The sequence below is a fragment of the Aphelocoma coerulescens genome, chromosome 3 (genome assembly GCF_041296385.1).
Source record: "Aphelocoma coerulescens isolate FSJ_1873_10779 chromosome 3, UR_Acoe_1.0, whole genome shotgun sequence".
Classification (NCBI taxonomy): domain Eukaryota; kingdom Metazoa; phylum Chordata; class Aves; order Passeriformes; family Corvidae; genus Aphelocoma; species Aphelocoma coerulescens.
The window spans coordinates 34,908,692-34,932,145 of NC_091016.1; the positions used below are offsets into that span (position 1 = coordinate 34,908,692).

General features: G+C 45.3%; 1 protein-coding gene across 4 annotated transcripts in view; it reads left to right on the plus strand.

The window, feature by feature from the left end:
* Positions 1–23,454, plus strand: part of LOC138107929 (uncharacterized) — a 105,243-nt gene that overhangs the window by 25,502 nt on the left and 56,287 nt on the right. For 2 of the 4 annotated variants that reach the window (XM_069009809.1, XM_069009808.1), the window contains one exon: positions 18,004–18,057. The exons of the other annotated variants lie outside the window; for them this stretch is intronic. In XM_069009809.1, the coding sequence (XP_068865910.1) occupies positions 18,004–18,057 (54 nt within the window). The remainder of the gene's footprint in view (positions 1–18,003; positions 18,058–23,454) is intronic. 4 annotated transcript variants of the gene reach the window in all.

Below are 23,454 nucleotides of genomic sequence, written 5' to 3' on the forward strand. Positions count from 1 at the left end.
TGAGATTTCCATATCCTTAGCACAGCTGGGTTTTGCCCTTGCCTGTCTCTCCAGGACTTGACAAATAGCTTCCAGATAGCTTCCACGTGTGAGCTCATGAGTCCTTTTCACCTCTTGGCCTCCCATTTGAATCCAGGCCTTTTCAGTTCCTGGGAATTGTTACCATCTGTTTGCCCATCTGAGCTGCTCTCTGTGGCGAGAGGGTGCTGGAAAATCTACTGCTGGTGCTGGTGGTAGTTTCATCACAGACTCTGCCCTGGGCCTCACTCTCCAGGGTGCCTGAGTGAAGTTCAGAGTCCTGTGCTGAGGAAGTGGCTTACACCATTTCTGAAGGGGCCCAGTACCAGAACTTGTCAATCAGGTGTGGAAAGTTGGGCCATAGCAGTTCTTTGTCCCTGAGCTTGTTGAAGCAACATAGTAAAGAAAGTGTTGCAGAAACTGATTGCATCAGTACAGAATGAGAAATTCTGCTTTTGGTAACCTCCTGCAATTTCACTTTAATTTTTCACCCCCAGAAATATGCTACAGCAGCTGTTCTTCCAGCACAGAAGTGCCTGTCTGTCTCAACCCTGACAGTGTTTGGCACTGAAGTGGCCAGCAAACAAATGCTATGTGTGGCTGCTGCAAGGCAGTCCTAGCGTGAGGAAGTTCAGGCCTGAATATGATTGAGGTTGTGTGGTCTGCTTGCCTGCAAGGATGTCGTTCCCTGGCAGGAGGCTCTGGGAGTCTAGACCTAAGCCTGAGTGGGAGGCTTACGATATGAGTGGGAGGCTTAACCATATGAGTGGGAGATGGTGCATGGTAGAGGTGTCTTGTTATTTGCATCTTTGGAGGAGCTGAGATGTTCTCCCGTGGTTTGATCTGTTTTAAAGACTCTGGCTCAATGCCAGCCAGCTGATGTCCAGTTTGCTGACATCAGACATTGGTAGTCTGACAGTGGTGGAGAGAAGGAGGGTGGGGAGAAATCGTGCTGTCTGGGAGGTGGAGAGAGACTCAATAGTGGGGGAAGGCATGAGGAACTCCACCCAGCCCCAAGGAAGTGATTATCTACAGAAGTAGATACCTCTGTCTCTGTGTCTCATAAGTGTTCCCTGGATGGTTATCTAATTCATGCAAAAACATTAGGAAGTGCCTGCATGCAGCTGCAGCTGGAGGAATCGGAATGTAAGAGCAGTAACCCACGTAGGACTTGGCCTAGCTGCTTCCTAGAAAGCATGATGATTTCCTCTTCTTTTCTGAAGGAGGCAAGTAAGTTGACTATGTCTTCTTTTCACTGATGGTAAGGTTCGTCTTGCTGCCAGCTTGTAAATGCCAAAGGCAAGGCAGGCAGGATAATCTAGTCCTATTCCTAAACTCTCAGCATCAATCAGTATTCCAGACATTAGAGCATTGTCACAGAGTGGTTGAGGTTGCAAAGGCATTCTGGAAGTTATACAGCCGTTATGTCAACAGCTTCTCCATGAGGATCTGTGTTCTCTGTACATTGTTGAAATACAGAATTAATTTTAGTGCAAGTCCACTCCAGTTCTCCCGTGCCCTATGGCATCTCTTGATACTGTGTTCACCTTTCAAGTGTGCTAGCAGACTTTCATTCTGAGCACACACCTCTCTTTGCACCTCTTCTCCTGTTGTGTGAGCCCTGGTACAGAATGTGTTGTCCATTTCTAGAGCCAAGTGCTTCTGTTCTTCTCCCTTGATGTTTTCCCTCCTTGTTTTGTCTCTGCATTTTTGTTCTGGTTTTGTAACACATGCAAAAGGGCAGCAGTTCAAGGGGGAGATGGACGAATGAGCTTCTGTCTGGAAATACTTATCAGTCTTTTTCCTGGGGTATGTGGCTGTGTAATTTTGCTGCCTTTTCCTGGAAGCTTGCATGTTTGCCAATGTATCCATTTGGACTACCAAGGGAGGGTGAGCCAGTAGCTAGAATATCTGCTGAGACATCTGAAATGTGGTTCCTTGTGCTGCTGCAAATCATGAAAGAGAGCAGGGATTAGGTTGGTCAGGGTCATTTGGAGAACACCAGAGACCTTGGTTGAGCAAAAGGAAGATGAGGGGAGGAAGTTTGATGTGGCTGAAGTTTGACAGAGTACATGTTGAAGGCAGCAGAGATCTGTGGAATAGAAAGGCTAGGAATGGTGGAGACAGAGCTAGAGAGAGTATTTCTGTTGTATTAAGATTCCCAGAGGGACAATAATAGCACCTGGCACCAGTGGCAGAAAATTATAAGCCTGAGGTTAAAGCAAAGGGCTTATTTAGATTGGCAGGCTGGCTGACTACCTTCCCAGCCCTGCTGTCTTTCTCTTTTTTCCTCAAAGCTCTAAAGCCTGGTAAGAGGGTATTAAACCAGAGCTAAGTCTTTGGCTGCAGACCAAAGAGAGGAGATCAAATGGGCATATGGGCACCACTGGCATGTGGCCTGGGGTTGTGACTCAGGGGGCAGTCCTGAGTGATGCTGTGTAGGACATAACTCTTGGTCTGACTCTGAGGTTAGGTAGGCCTGGGAGGAGCAAATCGGGAGGGAGTTAAAGCACTTCCACCTGAAAGTGTCTGCCAGAAACTCTGCATGTGAATGGACAAGGTTGGGGTTTTGACCTCTAACATTTTGCTCTCAGAGCACCACATTGAATGATGCCTACTGAAGTAATAGAAGGAAAAGCCCAGTCTGCCATATCTACCGGCAGTGTTTAATGGTGGGCTGCCAGCTGGCCACAGAAAACATCATTCAGCAAAACTGAGAGATCCTAACTGCAGCAACAACACAACTGGTTAAAATGTGATTGGATGTGGGGTGAGCAGCAGTCACAGAGTGGGCGCTGGGTTTGATCCCTAAGGGTGGCCATCCTGCAGTATATGCGTGTTCTATCTCTTGTGTGTTGACTTCTGCAGGTTCTTTTCCAATAGGGTTTTCTGAAGGATATTTTCTTTCTTGCTTTGACACAGTACAGTGCAGGAGGATAATGCTGGCATGCTGTTTTCCAGTCCCTGAGTTCAGCCCAAGTAATCTCAAGGCCTGACAGATTAAGAAGTTTTGCTGCAACCTGTGTATATTTTTCAAAAACACCAGCTTGGAGATGCTGCTTGGAAGGGAAGGTCAGGACCTTCTCTACAGTGCTGTCCTCTTCTGCAGTAGGGCTGGATTGTCCTCACCTCGGTGACACAGCCTTGGTGTGTCTGGACTAGAGGGGGTGCCTGGGTTGGGTCCCAGTGTGGCTGTTGAATTGGCCAGATACCTCTCCCTGCCCACTCCTCCCGTAGCATGTGGCTTACTGTGATACAAATATCTCATCCTTGCCTGGGGAGAGAAGGAGTCTGCAGGCGGCTTCACCATATGCTGTCACTGCCCAAGTTGTATTTGGTCTGCGGATGAATGGATCTCTCTTCAGGCATAATAAGTTGCATCTTTTGCTTGTGGTAGCAACCTCTGAAAAGGAGAGAGCCTTACAGTTTAGTTCTTTGGAGGACCAATGAAGTGGCTTGAGGAAGCTGGAGAGGGTGAATGGCTGTTTAGAACCAATGTGGTTATTCCTCATGGAGTCCAGAGGGCATCTGATGGTGGTAGCAGTTGCTGCTTGCTTTTCTGACTGTGTTATATAGGTTAAGAAACTGAAGTAAGCAGTAGAGATAGATTAGGGCTTTTTTTCCCCCTCTTTGTTCCTACTTTGCCACCACTAAGCATTGAATTCCCTTAGAATTCAGCAGCCACAAGATAACGGGCTGCTGTTGCTTAGAGTTCAAGTTACAGACTTGTACAAAGCACTATACAGAAGAGATGGTAGCAAGGAATGGAAAACAAGAGCTTGTTTTTCCTTAGCTTTTCCCTGGCATTGCTTAGTGCTGTATCTGTGAAGCAGGACACCTTCCTTGCCCAGCATGGCTTGGCACTGGTGTCGGAGAGGTGACATGGGTGTGCTTTGCACCCTGCAGCCTCCCATGAGGCACTGCCTGGGAGTGAGAAGGAAGGAGGGAGGAGGTAGTGTGAGTTTGGTAACAGCAGGAACAGGACAGCCGTGTGATGGTGCTGATTAACTATTAATGCCGGGCGTTTGTGCTCCAGTTTGTCACCACAGACGGAGAGCAAGCAGCTTGTCCAGGGCATGTCTGAGTCTTGAAAATGCAGCAGCCATTACTGCTCAATAGGCAGAAGCTGGCTGAGCTTTTAAGGCCGAGCCCGTGACTAGAGTAAACACTCCAGGAAATGCTGGTTTTGAGACAAGCTTTGGAGTGGTAGCATAGCCAGCCTGGCTGTCAACAACACAGCTGTCCTTGGCATGGGCTGGGATTTAGCTCTGATTTTCTGCCTTAGCTCTGAATAGCCTCTCCATTGTTGGCTCACATGAGAACCGCACTGCTGGGCTCTGCTCGCGCTTTCTTTCAGCCTGTTGATGTCAATGGGAGTTTTGGGCATTGGTCCACAGCTCATGTCACAGGAGGAGGCACTCAATAGAGGCATCTACTTCTCATGTAGATGGAGACTTGAGTTAAACCAGAGCAGATTCACATGTAAAACTCCCTGCCCTTCTCCAGAGCTGTGAGCCCAGATATGCTTCTTGTTGAGCTGCAATTTGTTTTGAAGAAATGATGACCAATAAGGGAGAGACCAACCCTCCCTCTTCAAGCCAAAAAACCATGCAACAACATTTTTTCTAAATTAAGGGTTTCAAAAACATAAGCATCCTGGTACCACAGGTAAATTGAAAAATAAAAGCACAAATGAAGACACTTAAGAGAAACCCTATGAAACTTGCTGGTTTTCCTCATTGCAAATAATCTTTTTGGTTTCCTGCTGGACTTTGACTGCTTCTGCAAAGCAGTTTTCATAGGAATGAATTTGCAAAACTGAACTTGGTCTAGAATGTTGTAAACTTAATGTAAATGAAGTCTGTGGTCATGTCTATACTAGGAAAAACTGTATTTTTAATTAAAAAACATGCTTGTGCTTTAAAATTCTGGCATATCCTTGCAAGCTGTAATTTCACCTTCATGTGTTTGTTTATAGAAAAAACAGGTTGATCAGCTGTGCAAAGGATAAAACCCTAAAATGCTTTGCAAGTTACTTTGCAATTTTATTGTAAGCATGCTCTTTTTGACAGCATAAACAAAATAAAAATTTGTCTACCTGTGGAAGCTTTAGAAACTCCCTATCTTTCCTATCATTTCAGAGGCTCATCGAACAGTCCTATAGGCTCTGCCATGGTGGTATGTGGGCATATTATGATTAAGAAACAAGGAACAGTTTTTAAAAAATCATCTTCCAAATTGCAAATCTAGTGGATCTGTGTAGTTCCTAGTATGGGTAGAAATATCTTTAAAATAGAGCTCGTCAGATGCCTGATTTTTCTGTAAACCTGTTCCTTGCTATGTTTCAGTTGATGTGGTTTGCAGCTGGGGGAACCACCATAGGTCAGGGAATGCCCTGAGTTTGTTCAGGAAAGTTTGTTACTGATGCTGTTTGCTGTATGTGCAGGAAAGACAGACAAACCTCACAGAAGAACGTGGTGTACCCGACTGGATGATAAGACCATATATTGAGCATACTTTAAAGTAAGTCTTTATCTAAGCTGCAGTGCTTTGTTCAGATCTCTGGTGGAAATAGGACAGCGAGTTAATGGTATGTTTATTTTCATTGTAGTACTGAATTTGGTGTGCTATCCAATCAAGCCCTTAACTAATTTTTAACTTAATATAATTTCTTGTCATCCTCTGAATAACACAACCAACCCTATTAGTTTCTAATTATTGTTAGCAGAAAGAGTGCAATTATGAGCCCTGGAAGTGGTGCTCTTGGAAAATATTTTCTAAGCAGAAAGATTTATAGTGCAACTATTTTAGTATTCTTGTATCTTTTCTTTCATAATACACCAATGTTCTAGTCAAGCCTGACTGCTACAAGAAATGTGAAAGGTATTTTTGCTGTGCTAATTCATCCCGTTTGCATTTTGCAGACTCTTACTATGGGCAGTTATGCTAAACAGCCTATGGACTCTCTCTAGAGCTGAGTGAAACGGTAAACCACAAGAAGCTGAAAAAAAATCAGATTGCTGCCTCATGATGGGGCTGCTGGTAGGTTAGAGGTAGAAAGCAGCTGTAACTACTGCTGCAACTGTGAGACTTATTGCTCAGTCTGCTGTATAAAACTCTACACTGAGTTGAGGCACTGTTTCATTTGCTTTCCAAATGCAAGCATCCAAATAATTCAAACACCCTCAAAACTATTCATATAAGGTGGTATAAAATTTTGCTCTTGTTATCAACCTTTCTCTGCACAGTAGATCCTAATGAACTTGGTCTTGGGACATTCTGGTCTATTTTTAATGAGTTAATCTGAGCTTTTGCCCTTCTGCAGTGTGGTGAGTAAATGAGCACTCTTGGTCTTAGGGCATGACCATTTTCTAAGTGTGAGATGGGCCAAAATCCTGAGCTGAAAGAAGGAAACACTGAAATGATTTGTGCATTAAAATAGATGCCTGTGTTATGAACACTGATGTGTTGTACAGGCTCTGATATGGATCTTGCAAGCTATTGAGTTGATGGTGTATTTTCAACTGTTTGGAAAGGGGATCTTGATGCAGACAGTGGAGTGGCATGCTTGAGGGCAGCAGTTTTCCAACAAGTACTTCATGCACAGCTCTGAGGATTGCTGTGCCCTGCTAACCTGTTTAGAAGGGCAATGATCTGCTTCTGGTTTTGATGGTGCCTCACTACCCTCACACAGGGGAATTTTAAAAAGTTGGCAGGAGTAATGTGTATCCTGTGCTGGTACCTATGGACAAGTAGAGATGCTGAAGCTCACTCAGCTCATTGAAGTGTCCAGGGAAAAGCCCTGATTGCTGTATTGGTTGTATTGTTTCTTGCGCTGGGCATGGTTCCCTGGACCAGCTTTACGCCATCTCAAGCCTTGTGCAGCTGTGAGGATGTGAATGAAGGGATGCAAAATGGTATCAGAATCTGCAAGTGCTGATCAGCAGTGCTGAAGGGAACTGTATGCCTACTTCAGAGGAAGGACAGCGCGCCAGGCCGGAGATACTGGCTCCTCTGAAATGTTTGCAAGCTGTTCACATGGGTACAGGCCTAGGCCAGCCCTTTCAAAGTTGGTAGGTTGAACCCCATGCCAAGTTCTGAGTTTAAACACTCAAGCACCACCTGAGCAAGGCCCTGTGGGCTATACAGGGTTGTGCTGTGAGGCACGTGTGGGCAGGCACTGCTGCATATGGGCAGAGCATTCTCCAAGCGCAGTCATTAGTTATGTTCTACATAAATGGATTAGCTCCCTGGAGTAAGAGGCCTTTATCCTATTAGCTGACTAGCTGCTTCAGCATGTTCCCTTGTCACTAAAGCATAAGCAATGTTCACTAGGGAAGAGGAGCAGGGAGACAAGTAGGTGATTGGGTGGGGAATGTGGGAACAGTTGGCTTACATCATCATTTCTCTCTGTGGTGATTAGCGTTGTATACTCCCATTTCATGGATGTCTATTTGTAGGCAAAAAATGGTATCTTGGGTTTGTTAATCATCTTCTGGTCTCCAGTTTCTAATATAGTATTTGTTTATTTTCATGTGCTCATGCAAACACAAGAGATTTCCGAAACAGGCGTAGTCATGTGAAAGGAGAATATGCTCATATATTTTGCAGGGCAGTGCAGACATGATACATGTGTGTGTCTTGGGAGGAGAAGGAGAGGGATTCTGTTGCCCTGTGTTCAGAGCCCAAGCAAACCCCACGACTTGGGATGTTTGCTTCTTTGTTTAAGACAGGCTTGTTTTGGCTTTCCAAAGCTGTTTATGTAGTCAGTCTGCATTTGGCTTTTTCAAAGTTTCCCCACTGTCCATGAATCCAAGTTCTCATCTGAAGACGTGACCTTATGTGTTTTCTGCTTAAAGTTCCGCTTGTGAGTGCTCCCAGCAGCACCAGATGAGCCCAAGGCAAGGGTTCCCACAGGGTGATGTCCTTTGCACTCAGCTGGAGAGTGTGGGATGCAATTCAGAGCCACCTTTTGAGGTTTCTATTGTGAAGATCCAGGCTACTGACAAATCCTTTCTTCATTTAGAGCAATGAGTATACCTCATGTTGCCGTATTTTTGAGAAGCTCCTCTAAGACCAATCCTCTGGCTAAAAATCTCATGAAAAGGTACATATCCCAGGTTCTCCTCAGCGAAACCCACTGATCTCCATTGGATGTTTTCTGTGGTGGATTAGGTAGATCTTTTTAGGGTTTTATACCTCCTGAAAAGTTCCTAGTGCAAACTTTAGGGCAGGGTTTTGGGCTGACAAACAGGCATTCAGGTCCAAGAATTTTTACTTTTTAACATAAATACTTCATATGAACATCTAAAATATTCTAGTTGTGTCAAAACCAGGAAGAAATTGGCTTAAAAATCTAGACTTGAAACTGTTTTGATCTGGTCGTTTTGGCCTATTTTTTCCTTTTGCCATCCACACATACATCTATCCTTTCATGTGGCAAACCTGTGTGAGCATGCAGTCTCTTCTGGAAATCTGGTGTTCCACATGCTTGGCTGTTCACTTTGTGGCTGGTGTGCACGAGGCCCTGTGGCTTGCACAGAGCATTTGGAATGTCTTGTTGTTTTTTCAGTTACCCAAGGATGGTGTAAAGGCACACACTTCTGCCCCTGTGTCCTCTGGGTTTGGAGCAGCCATCTGTGGATTCTCTTCCTCTCCTCGTCCCTGTAACATCACAGATGACAGGAGCTGGTACATTTCAGTGATTTTAGTATTTTTCATCTTCTTTCCCAGGGTGTACATCTGTGTGACTTTCAGAGCTCTCTCTGTATCTCCTTGCTTAAAGGGGAACTGTGTTTACTCTACTGCCTGACTTGCGTTGATGTCTTAACCCCTTCTTGGGGCACTTGGGGACAGCATTTAAACAGTAAGTGCTGGAAGAGTCTGGGGCTGCTTGTTTCAAGCCCCCAGCACTGCCAGCTCCCACGTGCTGCAGCAGCAGTGGTGAGGGGAATGGGATAAAGCTGCAGGAGGCAGTGTGCCTTCTGCCCTAGCTCTGCCTGAAGCAAAAGTCCATGGGGAGGGAGGGCTTTGGAGTCATGTGTGAGCCAAGGCTTCAGTTAGAAGTGAGATAAACTATAGAGACATCAGATGATATGTTAGACTAGACTGGACATTCCCTGTGGACAGCTTTGGACCCAAGGCCAGGAAGGAAGGGAGGAAACAGTTATGTTGGCTGCCCTGAATTAAAAGCTTTGTAAGCTTTTTCTCAGGAGCTGCTACCATGCCTGCCAGCTGTGTAACTAGACCCCCCCTGTCCCTTTGCACCCCTCCTCCCTTCACAGACTCTAGTGAGCAGGAGGGGCAAGCCCAAGATTTGAACTTTGGTAACTTTGGCATGTGCAGATGAGTGATAGGGAATTAATGAATCCTGCCCTTTCTTTACATTTTTGTTGCTCCACAGGTGCTGGAGTTTTTGGTCAGGTCTATTTCCTGCACAAATGGAGCTTTGCGTTTTTTCCAGGCCTCAAAGAAAACTCAGTGAGGGATTTGGGGTTGGCATAGAGTGAATAGATGAACCATCTGATGTACCCTGCAGATCAGCAGACTCAGACTCTGCCAGACCAGCAGGGAAAGTGGCTGCTGAGCCAGAGATGCTCCATAGAGAGTGTTCACTTCCCCCAAATCCCAATCAAAGGGCTAGTGGTAAAAGTGCCAGGGCAAATATGGCCCGTTTTATCTGTTTCTAAAGGGGCAGGGCTTCTGCACAGATCCAGAGTATATTTGGAAACTATGCCACAAAGGAGACAGAGGAGCAGTAGAAAACCAGAGTCACCTACAGACAGGCAGTCAGTCTGTTTGCTTAGACCACAACTGTGTGAGTAGGTAGCTGTATTTATATTAGCTGTGGCTCTAGTGTGATATGCAGGGAAAACTTCAAAAAGCAGCCTGTAATTTGAATAACTTAATCTGTTCTCTGGGCCTTGGGAAGAGTGGGAATTCAGATGTTCTGCCAGGTGGCAGACCTTGCTGGCCAGACTTCAGCTCGCTCTCTTCTGTAGCAGGCATTGACCAAGCCCAGCAGCCTGGTGCTACTCTGCAGTGATCACTTACACATCGCCTTTCTGGACTGCAGTGCAACTGGGCTGTGCTTATTTAGAGAGCAGTTACTGGTGAGACTGACTTGCTGTTCTTCCAGTATGTATTTGCTGTAGGCTCTCACCATTTCTCTTTAGCAGTGATAGCTGAGCCCCTCTCAGAAGTGCACAAAATGAGGTGATTAAAGACACTGTGTTAAAAAGGATTTTGGTGACCACAGGAATGACTTTGTTTTGGTTTTCATGGTGCACTGTTTGCTGACTGTGTGATGCTGTGCAAGTCCTTGCAGTACATCTTTTTTTGTAAGGCCTTGCCTGGCTTTTTTTAATTTGAATTTGTTCTCAGTGATCACTTAGTAATCAGTATTTCCTCTGCTGCACTGTCCAGATACACTAAGTTGTCAGTGTTTACATTATATGGAGGCTGTGGATTTTTGGCCCTTGCTAGCAGAGGTGCTGCCTGCATAACTGGGACTCCCATCTTGATAGAGATGGGAGCCCTTTATGACAATGTTAAGAGACCAAATGTGCTGATGTTTTGAAGGAACTTCAGATGGACTGAGGATAAATGTGGCAAAAAAAAAGCATGAATTACTAATTCAACTGAATATTAACTAAAAATAACTTTCAGAAGAGTTCAGAGGCTTTTCAGGATGTTCCACAGTATCACCACAGCTTAGTGTTTGGATGCTGGGGTTTGTTTTTGTGGCAGGGGACTGTTGGCCAAACCATTTGAGTTAGCCTGTATTTTAAAATGCTGTGAGGCTGTTTAACTACTGTTGGAGAAGTCTGGAGACTGTGACTGATGATAATTGTAATTTAAAGCTGTGGCTGAACTATAGCCTTCCTGTTGCTGTGCTGCTTCATGGGCTGGGCAGGGAGCTTGTGTCTGTGTCGGGTATGTGGATGCACTGGATAGTAGCGTTGCACGCCTGGGCCCAGTCAGTGGGTGTTCCCCTAGCACAGGGCATCCCTGGTGATGCAAATGCAGAGTACCCTCAGGTGACTGCTAGGAAGGCTTCGCCCCCTGGTTTGTCTGCCACTTTTAAGTCGTGTTCCTGGGAGCCTGAGCCTGGATGGGGGTTAGCGTCAGCTGGAGTTGCTTCAGCTTAAAAGCAGTAAGGAGGAGCCTGTGACTTACTTGTTTTTTTCTGTACAGTTTTTGTACTGAAGGGCTAAGAGATGATGCCCATGTCATAGCAGCACTACTCAGTGCCAAGGAATTAAAAAAGCCAGTCCAAAATCAACATACAAAATAGCTTTACATTTTTTTTACTGGTTATTCTCCTAAATAATAAATTCTCCTAATAATAAACAAATCCTCCCCAATAAATTGGGAGGGCAGACCTTGCTTTGCCCTTTGTATAAAACCCAACACTGTTGGCAAAAGGACAGAAACCATGGCTCTGCTCCCTTGTGCTCTGCCACGTGGGCATGAAGTACTGCTCTCCTGGGTGGAGGATTTCTCTGAAGCAGAAGACACTGGGCTGTGATGTTTAAGCCTGAAGGTGCACAGAGCTGTTGGGTTGAGAAAACACTGAAAGCTTCCGCCTTGCTACTGAACTCTGGCTGGGGCCTTTCTGGGCTTTCACATCTGGCCTCTGCAAGCACTGCCTTTGGGGGTAGCCGAATCCCCTTCCTTTAACTCAGCCTGTGCTCTAAAAAAGGCCTTGCTGGAATCCTCTGCTTCATCAGTAGCGTGAGGCTGCAGCTGGTTTGCCCGCATGTGCCTGCCCGCTCCGGTGGGTAGCAGCTGTGGGCCTCCCACCCTGCGGCCCCTGTGCTGTGGTGGTGCCACGCGGTGGGACGGAGGTGGCACCCGGTCAAGGAGAAGCCTGTAGCCGCAGTGTGCCGCACAATGGCCACTCTGTGCAGCCCCTGACCTCGTCTGCCCACTGTGCTGCAGCTGCACCCCTGCCCTGCGCCTTAACCCTCTGCACGCTCTCCCGCCCCAGCAGTGCTGGGGCAGGGGACAGGCTCTCAGCAGCAGCTGGCTGGTGGGAAAAGCTGTTCTCCTGGCCCAAACCTGTCTCTGAGGGCTGTTAGGAAAGGAGGTGGGGCAGGCCCTTTGCTCTGAAATGCCTCCCCAGGGGAGGAGGGCCATAGGGCCATGCTTCCCTGGCTGTCTCACTGTGTGTAATGGGATTGGCATCGGGCTGGAGCTCACATGTAGGCATTGCCTCTGCACCAGCATCCACTTCACTGTCCCAAGATGTGTCTTATTGTGGCCCCTTCAATCCTCTGCTTAATGGGCCATGAAGCTGCCTCCCTGCCTTGCTGTGAGGCAATTTTCTCTGTGCACATTGCATCACTGGGCATGGTTTTTCCCTTTTCATCAGCCTTCTGCTGTGACTTAGAGTGCAATTGCTCCTCACACTGTACTGTTTCTTCTTTCAGTTCTTTTTTTACTTTTTTTTGAACAAAGCAAGCAACATCATCAGTTTGCTTCTCTGTTTCTGTGCTAGCCATTCAAGCTTGGTTTGCCTTCTTCCTGTAAGACTGGACAACTGGGAAGCTGTCTGGTAGGGTTAACATCATGGAAGTAAAACAGGGGTTATAGAGCTGAGGAGGCTTTTTCTTAAAACTTGGACTGTTTAAACTTTGTAGCCTGTCAAGAGCCTTAAGATGTCAACAAGAAACAGAAATGTCCCTACCTTTAAAGTGCACTTGTCCTGTGGAGGGTCATAAGCAAAACTAAAGAAAGGCAGACTTCTGGCCTGCTTGCTGTTCTTTGGAAAGTCTGATCTTTGAGTCAAATCACAGCACAGTTACTGAATACAGGTTTTTGTTGGTTTTTTGTTTTTTTTTTTTGAAATCTTTCATTAAGCAAGTGAAAAATCCCTGCAGCATTCTTAAATTGTAACAAGCTGATTGTATATCAGTATGTAGCATTTGATGAAGTGTGTCATTAAATAATGAGTTATGTTGGGAAACTGAGAGTGCCTGTGCTCTCTTGCATGAAATAGACTAAACTGGTCTGAAAAAACCAGTAATAGTTAAACTGCATCCAACTCTGGACAGGCCCTTAGGTTTAAAACTAATAATTAATTAGTTAAATTAGATAATAAAATTAAATAAATAATAGAAATTACCCCCCCCCAAACACTAATGGACAAAAGAATTGCTCTGTCTTGTGGAGGTAGTGAAAATGAAACTATTTACAACCAAAAATTTATATATAAAAAGCAGATGTAAGATGAAATGTGTTTATTAATATATATGAATGTAAAATGTTTTGCATTGTATGCTGGTTTAAGAGTTTGTTCAAACTCGTAAACATTTGAAAATTAAGTTGTGATGCCTGTCTTTAAACTGTGCATTGACAGAGGTTTAAATACTTAGTTTTGAACTGTTGCAGCAGTGTGACATAAATTCATTCATCTTGGGGATATCACTATTCCTAGAGTGATCTTGCATTCAGAATGCCTGTATTTTGATTGTTAATATATATTACAGTCATCTGGATGGTGCAGTTTGTATAGAATAGTTCTATGGTAGCTTTTGTGCATAAGCAGATGCAGGCATTCACCATTTCCTTCTGGGTGAGTTCAGAACTGCTCAAGTCAGTGTTAGAGGACTTGGAGTACTGCTGCTTAAGCAGTTGGAGATACTTGCTGAAGCAAGGCTGGACTGGAGAGCTGTACTCAAAGAGAAGCAGGGCTGGTGGCTCATCTCTGCTCTAATGGGGGTATTTTGATGTGGCAGTGATGTGCAGCAAAGCCACACGTGTGGCAGATCAGGGGTTCATTACCACATTTCATTTGGTGAATATGTGACTCCATTATTTCCAGTCCCTGCAACTTTCTTTTGAATCCAGGCCCAGGACTGAGAGAGTCTCTGGGTTATGAGCAGGAGGTGAGATTGGTGGGCGGGTTCTTGGGCTGAACTGATGCTGCTGCTTTCTGGAGGGTTAACCCTAAAATGTTTCAATTTAGTTTTGCTTTTAGAGTGAGGCATAACTCCTGTGTCCTCAAAAAGGCTTTAACATTTCCTTAGTCATGTCATTTCCTCCTTTTAGTAGAAGTCACAGTAGATAGCAAAATAAACTTCCCTTCATGCAAATAACAGTGCTCCTAAGCTGTATGTTTCAGCTCTTGATGCCAGCAGTTCTGTCGGAGACCAGCAGGAAAGACTTTTTAATTGAAATAGGGACACTGCCTCTTTTTCTTGCATTCAATTTTCTGCAGGTGGAAGAAAGTTTTGGAAACCATACCCTATGGTTTTATTCTCAGCTCTGCTACTAATATCCTCCATGACCTTTGAGAAATCTCTGCTCTGCTCATTGTCATAACTCTCAGAAAATAGCTTGAGGAAATAAAAGTGCACTTTTACATTGGTCTAGTAGTTAGGAATGATCCCAGAGTTACTAAACTGAATATGTCACCTTCCTTATAGGCCATTTCCCCTGCTTTAGGTGACTGCAAGTCATGTAGCCAAATAAATGTTATTTCAGCTCTGCCTTGTATCTGTGTAAAGAGGAGTTAATGAGTTGCTGCATCTCGTGGTTGGCTTGTGACGTGGAGGTCTCCAGAGGGAGGATGAGGAGAGGCTGCCGTGGAAAGTCCCTGGCTGTTGCTAGGCAGCACTGCATTTTAGCTTCCCTGTCCGAAAGTCTGCACTCAGGTTTGGCAAGGAAAGGGAAAGCTGAGGGATGGAAAACCATTCAAAGATGGCTTGACTTACTTTTTGTAAAGCATGGCTTTACTGAGCTGGGTGCAGAAAGCATGTGGCTGCTAGTGAGGTGGAAGTAACTTGATTAAATAGAATAGCATTTGATAACTGGCTTTCCATGTATTCATTCTTAGCTTGCAGGATCATGTGGCTGGCTTGCTCTCTCTCTCTCTCTCTCTTGCTCTCGCTCTCTCTCTCTCTCTCTCTCTCTCTCTGTTTTGGACCTTACTATGATGTGGGACCTGGAAGCTGTGAGAGTGCAGCACAAGTGGTCTTGCTCTGCTTTCAGTCTAAGTGGAAATAAGAGAACTTAGCAGTTCCAGAGAGCTTCCCATGCTGAGGTTTATGGTCCAATTTAACAGCTTGTGGATGAGGGGATGTCATGTTTTTATTTTTTTACTAAGTCCATCAATAGGAACGCCAGGAACAAAAAGTAAGCACAAGAGGAGCAAAAATTGTTATGTAGGGTATCTTGGTCTTGCTGCACAATGAAATCTTTGCAAACTGTAGCAGTAGCGTAAATAGTGGTAAGATTCTCATATAATTAAAGCTTATCACAACAGCATCACTAAAAATCACTTCTGTTTTCTGCCAGAAGAGTAGGACTTGGGGTACAGCTGAGCACTTGAATTTCTCTTGGAAGAGTCTGGCTGGTTGTCCATCTACCTTTCATTCAGTCTTTGGTGTCATCTTATAATTTCTGTCTCTGTTGCTCCTCCCTATATATTTTAATAGAAGGCCAGGATGGGTAAATATCTTGCTGCCTCTGCTGATTATAGTTGAGAAATAAATGTCTTTTGTTGTGCCCTGATGAAGTCATTGGGGGTCCCGTGGGTGTGACCATGGTAGGCATTTTTCATCCCACTGGACTGTACTGGAAGGTGCTGTACTTGCTCCTTGGCCAGCAGAGCTCTGTTTTTCCCCTTTCAGCAGAGGATTCAGTGGTGCTACTGAGGCAGTAGAATTTTGTGTCACAGCCTCACTTTATCCTGGGGGTTCAGCCAAGTACCACTAAAAAGCTCAGCTTTACAGCAGCCTGGAGAAGCTGAGGTTCTCACCTGAAGTCATGCAGCTTGTGGTCAAGTGGGATGCAGCAGGATAAGTTCTGCTCTAACAGCGTTCTTCCCCTAAGGGATGGGGCTCAAAATCACAAATCCTGATTCTCACTTCCATTGCTCAACCCGACTGTGTCTCGCACATTTTATCCCACCAGTGGGCTTGTGGCTTGAGCTATCTAGCCTGCCCTTCCTCATCCCACCCGCCCACATTTCACAGCAGCTGGAAGAAAACCTTAAGGAGAGACCACAACTTTGCAAGACCTCACAGCTGCTCACTTTGCCCTTCCCTGCACCCTGGGTTTTGTGAGCCCTACCTTCTCCTTCCTTCTCTGTCTTTTTCACTGTGTGCTTGTGGGGTTCATAAGAAAGGCAGTGACCTCACAGTAAATACCAGCCTTACAGTAGCTGCCTTGCAGCCTGCCTGGGAACCAGGTCCTGCGATATTTTGTAGGAATTCCCAGAGGATTACTTTTTCTGTTGGACAGCCTTGGGCTGGGCTGGTTCAGTTCAGCAGTTCCTTTTGTCTCCTATGTGGTTAGTGCCAAGACTGGTAGGGTCCTTTTAGATTAGAAACCTTGGAGCTGTGCTGCCAGGTCAGAGCTGGGGGCGGAGCAATCTGGCATGGCTCCTGTTGAGCCCTTTGAATAATGGAGACAGCAATAGGATTCACCTGCTAAAGGATTAGCAGTAAAAGCTCAAAATCCTTGCAGCACCTCCCTTCTTCCCCATGCAGGCTTGGATAGTGAAATACACTATCCTTGAGCCCCAAACTACTCATGTGAAAGTTTCAGAGTGGGGTGTGAGTGTGCCAAGTTCTGGATTTTAGATCAAAGAGGCTGATGTGCGTAGAAATGCTGGGTGGATCGCTAACTCCCTCTCCAAGTTTTGGGTAGTAATGTGGATTGGGACTGCAAAGACGTGCTTATGGGATGTAGGGTGACAGAGGGTGGTGGAGGAATGGGACTTCTTCCCACCTCCCAGCAGTACTTTCTATTGGAAAAATAATAAATACTTTCACCTAAGTGCTGACTTCAATTTTGGGGTGGTGCTTTTTCTTCTGAATTTTTTTGGAGGTTGGTTGTATGTTTGGATTTTTTAAGCTTTTTGAGTTTCCAAGCCTCCCTGTACTGAGTTGCTTTTGTCTTGCTTTGTGCTAGAGAAAGCAGAAAGACAACAAACAAAGAGAGAAAATAGAAAAGTCTCACTATTTACCACTCATATTGGTAAAATGGTGGGATGTCTTTCTACACTCTTTAGGAACTTCATCTGAAAAACACTTCAGTTGCTTTGCAAAAGCATGTGAGTGTGGGGAGTGTTTTCCCATACTTCACACAGCTTTCCAACTGGAGAAGTGTTAAAAACAGGAGCTGGGAAAATCTTTCATTTCTTTCAGAAGCTAATGGAGAAGTTTCTTCCTGACATGCCTCCCTCACCAGGTTTTTCAGTATGAAAAATGTAATTGAAGTATTTTTTTAAATGGAAGAACTGTTCTCTTGAAGCCTTGTTTTTCCACTTGGGAGTTGTTTTGTGACAATTTTTTGAGGGGAAAGAATGATTTTATTCATTCTCCAGCTTTCAAAACACTGCCTCAAAACTGGGATAGAACTTCAACTCACCCGTTTATTTCTGTAATTTCCCAGAATAATTGCTGGTTTGAGTATATCCTGTTTGCTAAATTGTGTGGTTCACATTATGACAACTTTAATGACTCTTGCAATATATGGCAAAGAGATTTAGGACTGCAGGCAGGTGCTTTTATCTTGTTTTTTTAAAATTCTGAATAAATAAGCATAATGAAAATATCTGTTAAATAATGGGAACATCCACATTTACATGAAATAGACTATTTTCTCCTTTGTACAGGAAATAAATTCACCTGCTTCGGGGCAAAGTCTAACCAGTAATTGACGGAAATTAAGAAGAAACTTCCTTTCAGGCAGTTGTTCCATCTCTTTCCTTGTGAAATCTCTTGTATATTCTTTCAAAACCCAGGGTATCAGCCCCTGCCAAAGGACTCTCTGCAGGTTGCATGAGACAGTCTCAGATTAGGATGATTACTTGCTGTCCACCTTTGGTAATTCTTAATCTTTCATATCTCACTTAACCATCCATCCATCTTGTTTTTGTGAAATGCTGATGAAAAGAGACTCCTTACAATATCCCTCTTTCTATTCCTTCATGGTATTTCTACTAATCCCTGGATTCTACTTCTCTTTCAGAAGATGCTGCTCAAGAAGAATTGTGGAGCGAAGACTAGAGTAATTAAAATTCGTGTAAGTTGCTCTTTTCCAGTGTGGTTCCTTTGTCTTTCCACGTATTCCTAATGTGGTAATTCTCACTGAACATCTGTGTCCAGAAGATGATTTCTGGAGATTTCCTGTGGCTTGATCAGCTGCATAACAAAAGTTGTGGAGTATAGGATGTAGTTGCAATTTAGGTTAGGTGCTGACAAGCCTCATAATACATGGTCTTTTCCATTTTGGAGACTGTGATTTTAAAGCTTCTTTGGAGAAAAAGCCTACATCCCATGCTATGAGCTCATACACCATAGCTGTCCTGTAGGGTGTCATCTGGATCTTTCTTGACCAAGTGGTGTTTGGTAGGGCTGAGAGGCCTGGTAAAAAGCTGGGGAAACAGGACTATACCTGCATGGTGCAGTGGTGTTTGCAGAACCAGATGGGACATGGGACTGGGTGATGGCGGATGAGAGCTACATTGCTCAGATGGCTTTTTAGCTGGGATGATGCTGCAGTGTCCCAAGCATCTCTGTGCTTAACAGCCTGCATTCCTATCAGGTGAGCTCAGGTCTCCTCCTTGTAGATTTTTGCCTGCACCTCTGAGAGTTTTGTCTCTAGCAGCCTGTTCCCTGACTCATCAGCCAACCCCTGCTTCCTTTGTGGGTACCTTGCCTTTCTTTTGATCAATGCTGTATGGTGCTGTGAGAGATGCATCCTGGGCTGAATCAAAAAGAAATGTGACAAGTAGGTTGAAGGAGGTGATTCTTCCCCTCTACTCTGCTCTGGTGAGATCCCACCTGGAGTGCTGCATCCAGCTCTGGAGTCCCCAACAGAAGAAAGGCATGGAACTGTTGGAGTGAGTCCAGAGGAAGGCCATGGAGTTGTTAAGAGGGCTGGAGCACCTTCCCTACAAAGACAGGCTGAGAAAGCAGGGGGTGCTCTGCCTGGAGAAGATAAGGCTCCTAGGAGATCTTAAATCACCTTCCAGTACCTAAAGGGGGCTACAGGTGAGCTGGAGAAGGACTTTTCACAAGGGTGTGTAGTGCTAGAACAAGGGGGAATGGCTTTAAGCTGAAGGACAGTAGATTTAGATTAGATTTTATGAAGAAATTCTTTACAGTGTGGGTGATGGATGCACTGGAACAGATTGCCCAGAGAAGTTGTGGCTTCCCCATCTCTGGAAGAAGAATTGTGGCCAGGTTGGATAGGGCTCTGAGCAACTTGGTCTAGTGGAAGGTGTCATGGCAGGGGGTTGGAACTGGATGATCTTGAAGGTCCCTTCCAACGCAAAACATTCTATGATTCTGTTTGCTTGTGACCTTGCATGTTGTCACCAAAGCAGGTGTACCTCCCCCCATGATCCTCCATGTTTGTGATACACAGGCAAAAAAAGATGAGGGTGAAGAAAACAAACATCCTTCATGATAAAGCTGCTATTTTCACTGCAGTATTTTTTATGGCCTTGCAAGAGGGATGAATGACAGACCTGGATCCTTTCAAGGTTTTTACCTTGCCCAGCAGGCAGTACAAATGATGCCTTTGTGTACCCAGAAGTGCTGCTGTTGATAAGCATGCTGTTGGATGCCCTTGCCCATCACTACTCTGGAAATGAATTTGGTATCTGAGAGGAGGAGGAGCAGGTAGAGCTGGCTAGAGCCTTGTGCAGAACTGGGGGTGGTATTTTTCTGACTTCTCATATGCCTTCTGCCAGGGCTCTTCAGTCCTGTCTCCAGTAGCCCCACAGTGACCCAGTACTTCTGATTGCACAATTAATCCTGATCTCTTATGTGCTCTCATGTGCTTCTGCCTGGATTGTTTTCAGTATAGTTGTGTCCTCCTGCGCCCCATGAGCTCTTCCCAGACTGTGCCTGTCCTTCAGACCTACCAGCTGTCTAATCCTGCTGCAGTATTTTAGCACATCTTGTTTATCACCTTCCTTTATGCCTGCCCCGTGCTCTTTCACTGGGTGTTTTCTGGGTGTCTGTCCCCAGACACCAGCTATTTCCAGTGGTGCTTGGTGATGGTTCTACAGTCCCTTGGGTTTCAGTGAAGCCTCACTGAGGTGGTTTCCTGACATCTTAAGCTCATTATTGTGGCTTACTATTGTGCCCCTGGAGAATTTGAAAGGAGAATTATCCCTTTGCTCCTTAAGCCCACATCAGCTTGCACTAAAATGAACAGCAGAAACTGAGAGCACACTTTTCTGACAGGTGGCACAAAATCCACTCTTCTCTGGCTAGCTTTGCCAAGCTGGGACAGTGCCTCTCCACCTGAAGGCACTTGTGCCTTCCACGATAATAGCATATGATACTTCACAGCCTCTTGCTGGTCTGTTGTGGTGGCAGAGCTGTTAAGTAAAGGTGCATTTTTGCTTCCATTTTTCAAGTGATTGTAAGTGCCCACTTTTTTGTAAACAGCTGAGAAAGGAGGCAGCAGGTCCCTGGGAGAACTCTTTGCTGAAGTGCCTCAGCTCTGGAAGCAGCTGAGAGAGGTCAATACTTCTGAAAGACAGTGCCGTGCTCTCATCATATAAAGGGAAACCTCAATCCAGCCAGCAGGACATTCTTGGCATGGTGTTCCTTCTCAGTGTTGCCCAGCAGCAGAACAAGAGGTAACGGGCACAAGTCGAAATGTAAGATATTCAGGTTGCCCAGAGAAATTGTGGAATCTGTCCATGGAGAGAGTCACAATGTGCCAGGATGCAGTCCTGGGCAACAAGCTCCTGCTGACCCTGCTCAGAGGAGGGGGTTTGAACTCAGCTATCTCTAGAGGTGCCTGCCAGCCTCAACCCTTCTGTGATTTCTGGGTCTTGTTGAACATTCAGTAATGGAGTCAGAGCACACCAGGGACCTAAGTTCTCTTGGAAGGGCTATTCTGAGGGCCTACTGAATGTGGCCTTCTGCAAAGAGTGATAGCAGGAGGCAAAGCGAGAAACTTGGCTCTCTCTTGCTGAGGGTCTGGTGGCACAGGTTTATTGTTGGACCTGTCCATTGTGGTGAGAGTAGAAGAAATGAAGACAGATCTCATAGTGATGGGTTGATGAGCTGTTACAGGAGGAACCAGGCAGCTGTCTGCATGTCTGAACAGGAAACATCACCATGTGAACCACTTTGTTTGTGTCACTGTAGCACTGATGCACAAGTGTTCCTGTTTCAGATCAGGTAGAGTCTCTTTCTGAACTGAGATGCCACAGATAGCCAGACAGTGTGCAGCTGGATGAAGATGTAGTGAGTGAACTGATCTGAGGAACAGGCAGGATATCTAATGGCTTGTGCCAGGGATTTGAAGGAAGGATCCTTGCTTTATCCCTTCAGTTTTCCTGCTGCTGAATAACTTATAGGAGAAGGGATCGTTCCTATTCTGTCTTGTGTGAGGACAACAATGACAGTGACCTTCTAATATCATCAGTGAAGCATTTTCATCTTATTCTTGCTGAGATCAGTGTCTCATGTGGTTGTGAGATGATGCCTGCTTTTAAAAAACTTTTCCTCCTGGCTGTTACTTTGGTTGCCTTGACATCTTGGGGCTTTGCTGGCATGTCAGGGTGCAAGGTGTTGTGCTCTCATGCATCATTACAGCTATGCTTTCCTCCCTCTTCTGCTGGAAGAGTCTCCCATGGGAAGGTGAGATGGAGGGGCAGTGTCTTTGCCCTCTGGCATGGAAACACACCTACAGCCTTTGAAAATGTTTGTGGTCCTTGGGAGTCTTTCTTAAGCAGGTGACCTGGGTTGGGTTTTGCTGCTGTTTTAACACTAAGGTGTCACCTTGCTGTTGTTTCCTGTACTTAAGTTTCCCATGGGCCAGCTTGGGTGGTGATCAGCTACAGCCTTTCCACTCACTCAGTGGGATGATGGACAATGATGTGACTAGTCTAAGAACCTAGACAGATTATGGGAGAGAAATTAATAACCTTTTCTAACATGCAGCAGCTTAGTCAGTTTGGAATGTTTTCAGGAATAGCAGCTGTGAGAGGTGGCAGCCTACAGTGAAGAGCAAATAATATTAAAAAAAGAAAAAAAAAAAAAATCTTGCTTCTGTTCCCACCCAGTAAAGGATAATGGAACAGAAGAATCAGCCCTGGCAGGTAGGTGAGCAGAGATAAATTAGAGGTGACAGCATGTACATGAACTATGGATTTGTACATAATAGGTACACTTAGCAAAGCAAGTGTCGCTGCAAGGTCAGGGGCAGGCGTCGGCCTATGTGGGTGTTGCATGTGAGGTGGGCAGTGTGAGTGTGCAGTCCTGGTCACTGGTGCCCCAAAGTGTCAGCCAGTGTCATGTCTGTAAACTGGAAGCAAGACACTGGAAGTGGGAGATGGGCGCATGCATGTGTGAGTATTTTACTGTCCAGAGTGTGTTTGCGGGGTGAGGGGGGTGTTGCAATGGAGGTGCTTCCTTGGTGCTGGAAGGAGGATGACCGTGACCATGTGCTCATGGGGTGCAACTGCCTCTGCCCTAGACCAGGCTTGACCAGCTCTGAATGCAGAGACCTGTCTTCCAGTGTGTCTGTATACCACCAATCTTCCATTCTCCAGGCCATCTTGGGATGAGGGTTAAAAGTCTGTAATTTATTCCTATTTTTGTTCTTCCTTCACAAACTTCTACATGCAACCTTGGAATGGGATTAGTGGAGCTGAGCTTTTCTTAAGAGCAGTAGGTGGGTAGAAGACACCCAGGGGCTTACCAGTTGTGTCTCAAGCATCTTTTTGGGGCTGGCAGAAAGGAAGGAAGGATTTCAAGACCAATCTGATAACCTGGCTGATCAGAGAGATGTTTTCTGCTATGTAAAAATAAGAATTTTAAATTGGAACATAAACCTCTTGTGCTCTTGCCTTGATCTTATCAATGTTGAGAACGCCCTCTGCTTGGACAGGGGCCAGATCCCTCGAATGACTTCCCTGTCTCTTATCTCTTTTTCTGCATCCTAAAAGGCCACTGCAGAAACATGCTGGCTTTTCTTCTCCTAAAACAAGGGACCTTTTCAGCTTGGAGCTGAGCAGGAGATGTGTTGGCCAGAACCTCCTGGGCAGATGCCTGAGCTATTAACAAATGCAAGGCATACCAGGTGACAGAGCAGTATTGGTGCAAACCTCTGGTTCTGGCTGCACAGCACAAAGTAAAGATTTCTAAAAAGCCAGAAGGTTGTGTGTGTATATGCACGTATATAAAATACAGATGTTGCCCCTTCCATCACAGGCTCCCAAGGAGCTGTGCAAGCATTTAGCATTGGATGCGTATAAATGCGCAGATAAGTACCATGACTACAATTTCAGAGTGAGTTATACTGAGAAACCAGCAGAAAGTGTGACTCACCTGAAGAAGGACAGGGTGAGGAGAACTTCAAGCCATGTTCCTGGAGCTGTGTCGTTATTCATACCATATCATGAGTATAAACAGCTCGGGCATCTCAGGCAGCAGAAATCCCAAACTG